This window comes from Nomascus leucogenys, chromosome 10 (genome assembly GCF_006542625.1).
Source record: "Nomascus leucogenys isolate Asia chromosome 10, Asia_NLE_v1, whole genome shotgun sequence".
NCBI classification, from domain to species: Eukaryota; Metazoa; Chordata; class Mammalia; order Primates; family Hylobatidae; genus Nomascus; species Nomascus leucogenys.
The window spans coordinates 1,270,455-1,283,837 of record NC_044390.1 but is presented as its reverse complement, the minus strand read 5'-3'; the positions used below and the strand labels follow the sequence as shown (position 1 = coordinate 1,283,837).

The following is a 13,383-nucleotide window of genomic DNA, read 5'->3' as shown; positions in this document are numbered from 1 at the left end:
CTCTTCCAGACCTTCAGTTGGGTGGTTTTTCTTTTCTTTTCCTTTCCTTTCCTTCTTTCTCTCTCCTTCCTTCCTTATTTTTGTAATTTGATAAACCAAATTTCAAGACTTTGGCTAAAAAACAGTCTTCTCCTTTACTGAATATCTCAGTGCTCCATTTTATTTTTCCCTCACCAATTCTGCAGGAGAGATCAGAAGACTATGTCCATACCTTTATTTGTGGCGGTATGATTTTCAGCTAACATAGCTGCTAAGTGATTTAATTTACAATTATAGTGGTAGAAAAATAGCTCTAACCTCTGAGGTTTTGTAATTTATTGTAAAAAGCTGAATACAGGACATTTAAAGTGACCTGACAAGGTCAATACAGGACTGAGGACTAATTCATTAAATATGTCTTACGTGTCTTATAGGATTACCGACAGCTAGCAACCCTATTCCTGATGTGTCCCATGCACTTAGTATTGTACCTGGCATTTAACGAGTGTTCATCAAACATGTTAGAGTAATAAATACGACAGCACAGTTTCCCTATTATAGTTTTACTTTTCTGGTAACTCTTTTAATGTATAGTCTTTACCTCTCCCTTCAAGCTGTTAATGCACAATGTTTTCAAGTTTGAAAAAGAATCAGATTTTGGACACCAAACTTGAGTGTGTCCAAGGTTCCAGGACAACCTTAGCTTTTTTCCTCCTATCACAAATGTTTCTCTGTAACTATTTTTGCCACTTTCTTTGGATATCTACATAATCATCATTAATAGTTTCAGTAATAGCCTTTCACAAGAGTTATTCAGAGACAATTTCAACTCCCTGTGCAGACACTGTTGATACAATTTCAGGCGAAATGATAAATCACTTTTCAGTAATGAGATGAGATCATGCATTCCCAAACCTTTATCTCAGGGATAGGTGCTTTCTTTGCACAAGGGCTTTGACTGGGGGAAGGCCACACTATTCTGGCAGATAATGGTAGATAAGTCGCTTTTCCTTTTCAGTTAGGTTTCAGTTTCTTAAAATAAGTGGAAAATATCTCAGATATAAAGTAACAAGTATCGTGAATAAAGTGTTGCTGGGTAGGCTGAAAGACAATAACTGATTATTCAGAAAGGAAAGATATTCCTCCTCAAACTCCCCATCATGCGATGTCTGGGTCTTTTCAATGTGCCCAGCAGAGCACATAAAACAGTGTCCAGAGCTTCGTTCTGTGTGTATTTGGCAAGCACAAAAGAGCTGACCGCTATGTGTGGAAGACCAGTTCTTTATGGTTGGCCATGTTCCTTCGGATGTTCGTCCTTTGGGAACTTGCTGTGCTTTACAGAATCTGAAAGGACAGGTCTCTGAAACATTACTCTGACTTGTTCTAGACTGCCTTCCGGGAAAATCTGCATGCTTGCCGTTTAAAAGCCAGTGAAGCCCCTCCACGTCCTTGGAGCCCCGCAACTGCATTTCTCAACACCTCTGGAGGATCCTCCTGGCTTTCATCCTGAACGCGAGTTAAACTTAAGTTCAGAGGCGGGGCAGGCAGCGGCCTGGGAACTACATTACCCAAAAGACACAGCGACGGACACAAGCAGCGAGTGTAGCCAATGAAGGCCTAGCGGAGAGGCGCCTACGTGGGTTCGCAATGGGTGTGGGCGGGACTTCCTGCAACGTCCCATGGGGTTGTCAATATGGCTGCGTTGGGGTCTGTTCACCTTCAGGCTGAGTCGAGACTGAGGTGAAAGAGCGGAAAAACGCGAGAAAAGGTTTCCCCGTTGTACAGAGGCTAGAGTGAGGCTCGGCTGAATCGGTTGGAGGCGTTGGTGCCTCTGTCAGCGTCCAGGTCACTGCCGCTCCCGCCCCGCTCTTCCCTGGCTGTGCTGGCGGAGGCTGCGCCGATGAACCTGACTGAGGTGGGTGCCGCGTCCCAGGGCGCCCCGTCCGACCCCTCCTCCGAGTGCCGAAGCCCCGAGGAGGGGCCCTGCAGGTCAGGCCCCTGTGTCCCAAAGAGGGGGGCGTTCTTGTGTGTGGTACCGGTGTCTGCGGTGCTATGAGGCGAGGGAGCTCCTGTCAGGGACCTGCACGTGCGAGGCTTAGAGGCGCTGCGGAGCGGGCGGCACTGGCGAGCCCGAGCGTCTTTGTCTCCACGGAGCTGAAGGTGAGGCGGAGTCTCGCCTGGGAGGCCAGCGGAGCTGCTGAAAGCCGTAGAAGGCTGTGCAGAAAGGGTTATGCCCAGAGGTAGACGTTTAAAGTTGGGAAAAACAGGATGTTAAACCAGGACAAGGGGACCGCTGAGGAGACCCCTTGAGTTATGGTAGGGATGGGCCAGAGGGGTTGCAGTAGAGGGGAAGTGTGATGAGATTCTGGATGGATCTCAGAGATAGAGTCGCAGGATTTCCTGTTGCATCAAATATGTAGCAGTGAGGGTAGTGAAGAGTCCATTCCATGGATTTTGTTTTGGCCTGAAAATCTGAAAGAATGGGGTTGGAGAAGTCAGCTTAGGGAGCAGGTTTCAGAGAGGATTACGAGTTGCATTTTGGAGGGCAGATCATGGGTGGGTCCATAAGCCTGACGCTCCCTTTAGAAAGGCGCATACCTGTCATAGGAAGGATTCTGGCTCATATCTGCAAAAACGGAGTTCTGAATGGGTTAAGGAACTGGCCTAAGCTGGAGACTGAGGTGTGAGGTGGTTTAGATTTCTGCACCTGCGGACCCAGCAGCCCCCCAGGCCCACTCTGTGGAACAATAGGAAGGTCATCCAGACTACTGGGGAAATTGGGTCCAGATGGGGGTAGGGCTTTCTCACATCTAGTCAAGGGCCTCCAGCAAGCTTCCAGCAACTGAATTTGTAGCAGGCAGGCCTGGTTGCTGATGGGACCAGTAACTGACCTGCTTGCTTATCCCCTCCCTACAACTTATTTATTTATGAATGTATAAAACATTTTTTTTTTTGAGACAGAGTCTCGCTTCATCGCCCAGTTTGGAGTGCAGTGGCGCGATCTCGGCTCACTGCAAGCCCCGCCTCCCGGGTTCAAGCAATTCTCCTGCCTCAGCCTCCCGAGTAACTGGGACTACAGGTGCCCGCCACCACTCCCGGCTAATTGTTTGTATTTTTAGTAGAGACGGGGTTTCACCGTGTTAGCCAGTATGGTCTCTATCTCCTGACTTCATGATCTGCCCGCCTCAGCCTCCCAAAGTGCTGGGATTACAGGCATGAGCCACCTCGCCTGGCCGAATGTATAAAACATTTATTTAACCACTAATGAATCAATGTCCTTCTAAATATGTACACATAGGTCGGCAGTTAGAAATGAATGTAACCAATAGTAAAATTTATTCACTTAATAATTGTCGAATGTTCATTTTTCTCTTTCCTTTTTTTTTTTTGAGACGGAGTCTCACTCTGTCACCAGGCTGGAGTGCAGTGGCGCGGTCTGGGCTCACTGCAACCTCTGCCTCCCGGGTTCAAGCGATTCTCCTACCTCAGCCTCCCAAGTAGCTGGGATTACAGGCATGCACCACCATGCCCATCTAATTTTTTTATTTTCGATAGAGACAGGGTTTCACCATGGTTGACCAGGATGGTCTTGATCTCTGGACCTCGTGATCCGCCCACCTCGGCCTCCCAAAGTGCTGGGATTAGAGGTGTGAGCCACCGTGCCCGGCTGAATGTTAATTTTTCTATTTGCTTGCAATGGAAAGTTTTGTTTTTTGTTTTGTTTTGTTTTTTTTGAGATGGAGTCTCGCTCTGTCACTCAGGCTGGAGTGCAGTGGCGCGATCTCGGCTCACTGCAAGCTCCGCCTCGCGGGTTCACGCCATTCTCCTGCCTCAGCCTCTCCAAGTAGCTGGGACTACAGGCGCCCGCCACCACGCCCGGCTAATTTTTTTTTTGTATTTTTAGTAGAGACGGGGTTTCACCGTGGTCTCGATCTCCTGACCTCGTGATCCGCCCACCTCGGCCTCCCAAAGTGCTGGGATTACAAGCGTGAGCCACTGCGCCCGGCCTGCAATGGAAAGTTTTATATATCACATTTCCTTAACACTGTAAGAAGTGGGAAAAATACACACCCAAAATTTCAAAACCCTTCCATGTCATTTGTGCTGAAAACATGTACAAAATATTTAATCCAGTAGAAAGAAATTGCTGATACGTAGTGTGTACTACTTATGTTTGATGCCAATATAAGCCCTATTAGTTGGCAATCCTTTTAATCTCTATTTTACACATAAGGGCAACTAGACTTAAGGAAGTTCAGTCCTCATCAAGATACTGAACCCTGAGGACTTACTATGTAGCCTCAGATAACGTTGCTGTAGTTGCAGGGCCAGAGGTGGTTGTACAGTCAGCCTGTAGGATGCTGCAATGCTGTCTTAATCCTCATGGCCTGCCTCTTCCCACAGGGTTCATAGCAGTGGCAGCAATGCTTATGGATGCTGGACAGGTGAGTGGAGAGTGTTTCCAGCTTTCACCCATCTCAGATGGTTTCAGCATGGTGATATAGGGAGTGGTGTTATCCTGAGACTGTTCACCTTTTCCTCTCTCCCTTGGGTCCAAGGAGAGCCTGTAGTTCCACCAGACCTGGGTTCCAAACTCAGTCCCTGGTTATACAGAGTGGTTCTAGTTCTCACAACTGATGGTTTGAGATTTGGCAGGGCATCTCAAACACAGGATCCAGAATGTTCAAATGCTTGGTGGTGAGACTTAGATGGGATGCTTAGAGAACTGTAGCTTAATGTTCTAGCTGGCAAGGATAAGGAGCACAGCAGCAGGGCAGGAAGTCGGGGCATGCAGCGATCAGGAGTGGAATGGCAGCCTGAGGTTGTCTAGGTTTTTGTTTTGTTTTTGAGACAGAATCTCGCTCTGTCGCCAGGCTGGAGTGCAGTGGCACGATCTCGGCTCACTACAACCTCTGCCTCCCGAGTTCAAACTATTCTCCTGCCTCAGCCTCCCGAGTAGCTGGGATTACAGGCACCGCCACCACACCCGGCTAATTTTTGTATTTTTAGTAGAGATGGGGGTTTCACCATGTTGGCCAGGATGGTCTCAATCTCTTGACCTTGTGATCCGCCTGCCTCGGCCCTCCCAAAGTGCTGGGATTACAGGCTTGAGCCACCACACCTGGCCTTGTTTTTTTTTAGACAGAGTCTCAGTCTATCACCCAGGCGGGAGAGCATTGATGTGATCTCGGATCATTGCAACCTCTGTCTCCCAGGTTCAAGCAATTCTCCTGCCTCAGCCTTCCAAGTAGCTGGGATTACAGGCATGAGCCAACATACCCAGCTAATTTTTGTATTTTTAGTAGAGACAGGATTTCACCATGTTGGCTAGGCTAGTCTCGAACTGCTGGCCTCAAGCGATCTGCCTGCCTCAGCATCCCAAAGTGCTGGGATTACAGGTGTGAGCCACCGTGCCCGGTGGTTCTAGGTCTTTAATCTGAGGGGGGTAGTAGCTAGGGAAGGTTTGAGAAAGAAAAAAGAGGTGATTTGACCTAGATTCTTTTTTTTTTTTTTTTTGAGACGGAGTCTTGCTCTGTTGCCCAGGCTGGAGTGCAGTGGCGCGAACTCGGCTCACTGCAAGCTCCGCCTCCTGGGTTCACGCCATTCTCCTGCCTCAGCCTCCCGAGTAGCTGGGATTACAGGCACCTGCCATCACACCCGTCTAACTTTTTTTGTATTTTTTAGTAGAGACAGGGTTTCATCGTGTTAGCAAGGATGGTCTCAATCTCATGACCTCATGATCTGCCTGCCTCGGCCTCCCAAAGTGCTGGAATTACAGGCCTGAGCCACTGCACCCAGCCAGATTTGACCTAGATTCTAAGAGGCTTCCTCTGCCTTCAGAATGGAGGACAGAGTGAGGGTTAGGGAAGAACCAAGGATACCTGGGTGATAATTCCTGCCACAGTCCAGTGGAGGTTGGCGGTGGCTGGACACAAGTGGCGGCTGTGGAGGTGGGAGGGGTGGGTGGCTTCTGTAGGTTTTGATCTAGAGCTGCTCACATTTTTTGATGTACAGAGCGAGGAAGCTCAGGAGGTAGGATGCAAGAGGGAGTCAGGAGTGGCCCCATTGTTTTGGCCTTGTTGAGAAGGTTGGATGTTCCAGCAACTAAGATGTGGTAAATTTTGTAGTAGGGGGAGTTTAATAGAGCATATGAAGAACCAGGTTTGGGCTAAGTCAAAAATGTTCCAGAGACTCGAGTAGAGGTGCCAGGCTGGCAGTTGAACACACAGGAATGGAGTTCATTGAAGGTGTTCAGGATGGAGACATCTACATGATAGCCGGTGTGTACACCATGGTAAATCTGTGGGTCAGATTTAGGAATAGACATCTTTAGATTCTAGAGGCAATGCTGTTAGGGAGAAGGAAGGGGAAGGAAGAGGTTGAGAACTGGATCTTTCTATTGGGCACCTGGATGGGGTTGCTGGGCATCACAAAGACAGATGAGGGAGTGGATGGACTGAGGATACGTGTGTGTGTATTTGTGTGTTTATGTTGGGGATGGCCTTTGGAAAATAAGAAAGGCTTTTGAGGGGGAGAGTGCACATAAGTTGGATGGTGAGGCATCTCCACAAAAGAGGTGAGATGGTAGTGAGGTCTGGGAGGGGCTTAGTACCCTGTTATGGACTCAGCAGGGTTTTGTGGCAAGTCTTGGTTGTACCTGGGTAGTTTCATGTGAACTCTGAGACTATTTTGGCAGAAGATGGGATCAGCTAGAAACATTGCTAGTCCTGGGGTGGGGATGACATTGGGGAGGTCAGTGTATCTGGGCTTTGGATTAGAGTTGGGGGATAGAGAAAGTCGTGACTGCTTATGGGACAGCATATACATGTAGAAGGGGGAGACAGCCAAGATCTGGAACTCAAAGGAGGTGTGCAAGAATATGTGGGTTTGGAAGGCTGAGGTCAAAGCAACAAACAGGATTGGGTTGGGAGACCTTCAAAGCAATGTTTCCTAAACATTGCATTCTGGTCATTCTAGGGGCAAATAGGATTCTGGTTGCATTTGTCATGCACTGCAGGATTTCATGTGCAGAGTGGCATGGTAGCACGCCATGGAAATACTCCCAGTTGGGCTGTGGTGGTTGTTAGTGTTGCAAGGGTGGAGGTGTTGGATACATGAGGTAGGTGCCATCCAAAGCCTGAGTGGAGGAGCATGAATAGATGGTTCCACCTCTGGCACTGGGCACTTAAGGGAGGAGGGTGAGTCCAAGTTTGGTTATCTGACCATCCTGGCTAACACGGTGAAACCCCATCTCTACTAAAAAATACAAAAAATTAGCCGGGCGAGGTGGCAGGCGCCTGTAGTCCCAGCTACGCGGGAGGCTGAGGCAGGAGAATGGCGTGAACCCCAGGGGGCAGAGCCTGCAGTGAGCCGAGATCGCGCCACTGCACTCCAGCCTGGGTGAAAGAGCGAGACTCCGTCTCAAAAAAAAAAAAAAAAAAAAGTTTGGTTATCTGAGAGGCAAGATCTGGGTGACTCTAGGGAAATTGAGTGACAAAAGAAATGTAGGCCCCCATGTGCCAGGTGTTTGTTTTGTTTTGTTTTGTTTTTTGAGACGGAGTCTAGCTCTGTTGCCCAGGATGGAGTGCAGTGGCACGATCTCGGCTCACTGCAACCTCTGCCTCCCAGATTCAAGCAATACTCTGCCTCAGCCTCCCGAGTAGCTGGGATTACAGGTGCCCGCCACCATGCCCGGCTAATTTTTGTATTTTTAGTAGAGATGGAGTTTTACCATCTTGGCCAGGCTGGTCTTGAACTCCTGACCTTGTGATCCCCCTGCCTCGGCATCCCGAAGTGCTGGAATTACAGGCATGAGCCACCATGCCCGGCCATGTGCCAGGTTTTGATGGTGCTTTTCAGTCTCTCCCCCCACCCATCTTTGTTCTATACTGGAGTCAGTGATCAGTGGCAATGAGGGGAGAGCAGGTACAGGTGCCACAAAGACCTAGTGTCTCTTCCTCCTTCAGAAGTGGGTGGAGGCTAGCAGGGGGTGGATGTGTGTGGGTGTGGTGAGGAGCACTGAAGGTCCTGGAGAAGGAAGTGTATCAGTGATTGTACCCACAGGATTTCAATCTATGAACAAGAGTGAGTGATTACAGAAAAGCCAATGACATTAAAATAATTTTTTTTTTTGATTGGTGAGAAATCATACCTGGATGAAATGATTTTTATTCCTTTCATTTCCTGAGTGCAGGGGGCATGCCACACCGCATAAAGCCACAGAAGAAATAGAGGATTTGGTCAGGTGGCAGATGCACAGTTGAAGGGAGAGCATACATCAGTGGCTTTATTGGGGTTTTGGCTGGAAAGGCATGCAGCGGAGAGTGAAGAGCTTAAGACTGGGTAGTTTGCATGATTTTGGCAGCCTTGGGGTATAAGGACTATCCCTGCTTTTGTGGTACAAGCCTTGTGTTGATTTAGGGCAGGAGAAAGAATCATGTGTGATTGTTAGATAGGAGGCAGTTCAGACTATGGGATCTGGATTATAAGAGAAATGTTAAAATGCTGGTTGTTATTTTGGTCCTCTAATTCTTAGATTTCAAGTAGATAAATACAGATCTAAGGAAACAGAATAAGAAGTTGCTCATGGGCCGGGCGTGGTGGCTCATGCCTGTAATCCCAGCACTTTGGGAGGCCAAGGCAGGCAGTTCACGAGGTCAGGAGTTCTAGACCAGCCTGAACAACATGGTGAAACCCCATCTCTACTAAAAATACAAAAATTAGCCAGGCATGGTGGCATGTGCCTGTAATCCCAGCTACTCAGGAGGCTGAGGCAGGAGAATCACTTGAACCCGGGAGGCGGAGCTTGCAGTGAGCCGAGATCACATCACTGCACTCCAGCATGGTGACAGAGTGAGACTCCATCTCAAAAAAAAAAAAAAAAAAAAAAATGTTGCTCACAGACTAAACTGTCATAATTTTGGCAGGATTGTATGGTTTTTGAGGACGTGGCCATACATTTCTCCCAGGAGGAGTGGGGAATTCTTAATGACGTTCAGAGACACCTGCACAGTGATGTGATGCTGGAGAACTTTGCACTTTTGTCATCAGTAGGTAAGGCCCTGACACCTACGTCAGTGTCTTGTGCTGGGCAATGTTTTTTCACTTTTTTCCTTGGCAGCTCTGTCTCACACCAGGTCATGGATGCTGCATCCTCTCCTGGTTTCCTGGCGTATGTGTTGTGGCAGCCACAGCTGGGCTGTGTGATCTGTATCAATTTTCCTTAAGAAGCTTAGCTCTTGTCACTCTGAAGCCTTATAAGATAAGGCTCAAAAGTCAGAAGTCCTCAGGTTTCTCAAGAATATCCTAATGACCTTGCCTCTCCCTGGTTAGTTTACTCTGTCCAAATGCATGACACTTTTCTCTGTGCAAGGCTTTCTCCATTCTTCTTGCTGACATAGGGATACCCTGTGTCAGGAATTTCAGGGACCTACCTCGTCACTGCTTATGAGGACTGTGGGCTTATTTCTGCAGGACTTTCCACTAGAAGTTCTGGTAACAAGAATGCAGCATGTCCTGGGTTTATTGCTCTGTACATGCTGTCGACACCCTCCCTTTCCCTGTCTTTCCCCTAGCTTGGCTAACGCCACACCTAGATAGTTGCTCACCTTGAGCAAGGTAGAGGTCCCTGGGTGCCTGACAGAGTGGACATTACTCCATCGAAGGCAAGAGATGCTCAAAAGGACTTGGCCCTGGTGGGTGGGAGCTCGGAAGGGATGTGATGACAGGGCTGTGTTCACATCACACTGGGAATCAATCCAGTTTGATGCCCCTGCCAGTGGCCACACCACATGTCTCTCTTTTCTTCCCTATTGTGATTTCTCTTTTGACTTTCATCTCCTGGCTCCCACCTCTGACCCTACCTCTCTGGCCTCCACCTCTCACCTGTTCCTTTTTTTTTTTTTTTTTTTTTTGAGATGGAATTTTGCTCTTGTTGCCCAGGCTGGAGTGCAATGGTGCACGCGATCTTGACTCAGTGCAACCTCCGCCTCCCAGGTTCAAGCGATTCTCCTGCCTCAGCATCCCAAATAGCTGAGATTACAGGCATGCGCCACCACACCTGGCTAATTTTGTATTTTTAGTAGAGACGGTGTTTCTCCATGTTGGTCAGGCTGGTCTCGAACCCCCGACCTCAGATGCTCCGCCCGCCTTGGCCTCCCAAAGTTCTGGGATTATAGGTGTGAGCCACCGCACCCAGCCACCTGTTCCCTTTTACTGTTCCCTTTGTAGTGCCCTCAACATATGACCTGTACTTAAGGTGTTGGGAGGTCTGAATGTATATACTTCAGCAGTCCCTGAACACCAGCTCTACTGTCACATCAGATCTCTCTAGGTCTGGACACAGTCTTCTACACATTGTTCACCAGCAGCTATGGCCTGTTGAAAGCCATTTACTGAGGAGTAACTTGGGGACTCCACTTCTATGCTCTGCACTGTACCACTCCCTATGTTGTTCCCCATCATCAGGACTCTTTCGTTATGGGTTTCTGTCAGGCCCGGTTCTGCCCAGTAGGCTTTCCTCTCACTGGCTTTAGTGTCCTGTGCCTGTCACCAATCCCGTGCTTATTTGTGAGTTGGTCTGACAGACATTTGTTATGGGGCTGCCTTTTCCCTCCAAAGTCAACATGCACTTCATGAGCATTTCTATTTTAGGTTGTTGGCATGGAGCCAAGGATGAGGAGGCACCTTCCAAGCAATGTGTTTCTGTAGGAGTGTCACAGGTCACAACTCTAAAGCCAGCTTTGTCCACCCAGAAGGCCCAGTCCTGTGAGACATGTAGCTCACTTCTGAAGGACATTCTACACCTGGCTGAGCATGATGGAACACACCCCAAGCGTACAGCCGAGCTTTACCTGCACCAAAAGGAGCATCTTAGAGAGAAGCTCACCAGAAGTGATGAAGGGAGGCCTTCGTTTCTGAATGACAGTGTTCACCTGGCAAAGAGGAACCTCACATGCATGCAGGGTGGCAAGGATTTTACTGGTGATTCAGATCTTCAACAACAGGCTCTTCACAGTGGGTGGAAGCCACACAGGAACACTCATGGTGTGGAGGCCTTTCAAAGTGGACAGAAGGATTACAGCTGCAGGCAATGTGGGAAAGACTTTTGCCACCAACATACACTGTTTGAGCACCAGAAAATCCACGTAGAGGAAAGGCCTTATGAGTGCAGTGAATGTGGCAAATTGTTTAGGTACAACTCCGACCTTATTAAACATCAGCGAAATCATACTGGAGAAAGGCCTTATAAGTGTAGTGAATGTGGAAAAGCCTTCAGCCTCAAATATAATGTTGTTCAACACCAGAAAATTCACACTGGAGAAAGGCCTTACGAGTGCAGTGAATGTGGGAAAGCTTTCCTTAGAAAGTCTCACCTACTTCAGCACCAGAGGATTCACACCAGGCCAAGGCCTTATGTGTGTGGTGAATGTGGGAAGGCCTTCCTTACACAGGCTCACCTTGTTGGTCACCAGAAAATTCATACTGGAGAACGGCCTTATGGATGCAATGAATGTGGGAAATACTTTATGTACAGTTCAGCACTCATTAGACATCAGAAAGTTCACACTGGAGAAAGGCCTTTTTATTGCTGTGAATGTGGGAAATTCTTTATGGACAGCTGCACACTCATTATTCACCAGAGAGTTCATACTGGAGAAAAACCTTATGAATGCAACGAATGTGGGAAATTCTTTAGATACCGTTCCACACTCATTAGACATCAGAAAGTTCACACTGGAGAAAAGCCTTATGAGTGTAGTGCATGTGGGAAGTTCTTTATGGACACTTCCACACTCATTATTCATCAGAGAGTTCACACTGGAGAAAAGCCTTATGAATGCAACAAATGTGGGAAATTCTTTAGGTATTGCTTCACACTGAATAGACATCAGAGAGTTCACTCTGGAGAGAGGCCTTATGAATGCAGTGAATGTGGCAAATTCTTTGTGGACAGCTGTACACTGAAGAGTCATCAGAGAGTTCACACTGGAGAAAGACCTTTTGAATGCAGCATTTGTGGAAAATCCTTTAGATGTCGCTCCACACTTGATACACATCAGAGAATTCACACTGGTGAAAGGCCTTATGAGTGTAGTGAATGTGGGAAATTCTTTAGGCACAACTCAAATCATATTAGACATCGGAGAAATCACTTTGGAGAAAGGTCTTTTGAGTGCACTGAGTGTGGGAGAGTTTTTAGCCAAAATTCCCACCTCATTCGGCACCAAAAAGTTCACACTAGGGAAAGAACTTACAAATGCAGCAAATGTGGGAAATTTTTTATGGACAGCTCCACACTCATTAGTCATCAGAGAGTTCATACTGGAGAAAAGCCTTATGAGTGCAGTGAATGTGGGAAAGTCTTTAGATACAACTCCAGCCTCATTAAACATCGGAGAATTCACACTGGAGAGAGACCTTATCAGTGCAGTGAATGTGGGAGAGTCTTTAACCAAAATTCTCATCTCATTCAGCACCAGAAAGTTCACACCAGATAAAGAATGTATATATAAAGCAGATGGGGAAAGACTTCACACAGAAATCTACTCTGATTTAGCATTGGGACCTACGTTTTAAAAAAAGTATTCTTGTAGAATATAGATAACATAAAATCTAACATCTTAACCATGTTAAAGTGTATATAGTTCAGTACTGTTAAGTCATTCACATTGTGCAACAACTATCTAGAAGTCTTTTCAACTGATGAAACCAAGTCTATACCTTTTAAAACCTTATTCCTCACTCTAGCCTCTTGACAAGCACCGCTCTGTATGAATTTTACTAGTCCAGGTACCTTATATGAGAAAACTTAAGTTTTGGTCTTCTTGTGGTTTATTTTGTGGCTTATTTTGCTTAACGTTATATTTTTAAGGTTTCATGTTTTAATCCATTAGAATTTCCATCCTTTTTAAAGGCTGAATAAAATTCTGTTACAGTCATGTGTTGCTTAACAATGGGGAAGTGTCCTGAGAAAAGTGCTATTAGGTGATTTTCTTTCTTTTTTTGGCGGTGGGGGGGTTGTGTGAATGCCTAGGCTGTATGGTATATCCTATAGCACCTTGCTACAAACTTGTATAGCATATTACTGTACTGAATACTGTAGGCTGTTGGAACACATGGTAATTGTTTTTAAGTATATCTAAACAGAAAAGGTACAGTAAAAATACAGTATAAAAGAAAAAATGATAGACTCACAGAGAACTTACCATGAATGGAGCTTACAGTACTGCAAGTTGCTCTAGGTGAGTCAATGAGTGGTAAGTGAATGTGAAGGCCTAGGTTGTTACTGTGCTGTAGACTTTATAGACATTGTATGCTTAGACAACACTACATTTTTATTTTTATTATTTTTGAGAAAGAATCTTGCTCTGTTGCCCAGACTGGAGTGCAGTGGTGCAATCT

The 13,383-nt window shown here is 46.9% G+C and overlaps 1 protein-coding gene across 3 annotated transcripts in view; it reads left to right on the top strand.

The window, feature by feature from the left end:
- The window catches only part of LOC105737513 (zinc finger protein 17), a 30,971-nt gene extending 18,034 nt beyond the window's left edge, over window positions 1–12,937 (top strand). For 2 of the 3 annotated variants that reach the window (XM_030819506.1, XM_030819507.1), the window contains 4 exons: window positions 1,367–1,894; window positions 4,384–4,424; window positions 8,907–9,033; window positions 10,633–12,937. In XM_030819506.1, the coding sequence (XP_030675366.1) occupies window positions 4,404–4,424; window positions 8,907–9,033; window positions 10,633–12,479 (1,995 nt within the window). In that variant the 5' untranslated portion in view covers window positions 1,367–1,894; window positions 4,384–4,403 and the 3' untranslated portion in view covers window positions 12,480–12,937. The remainder of the gene's footprint in view (window positions 1–1,366; window positions 1,895–4,383; window positions 4,425–8,906; window positions 9,034–10,632) is intronic. The other variant, XM_030819508.1, reaches the window with a different exon arrangement.
- Window positions 12,938–13,383: the final 446 nt, after the last annotated feature.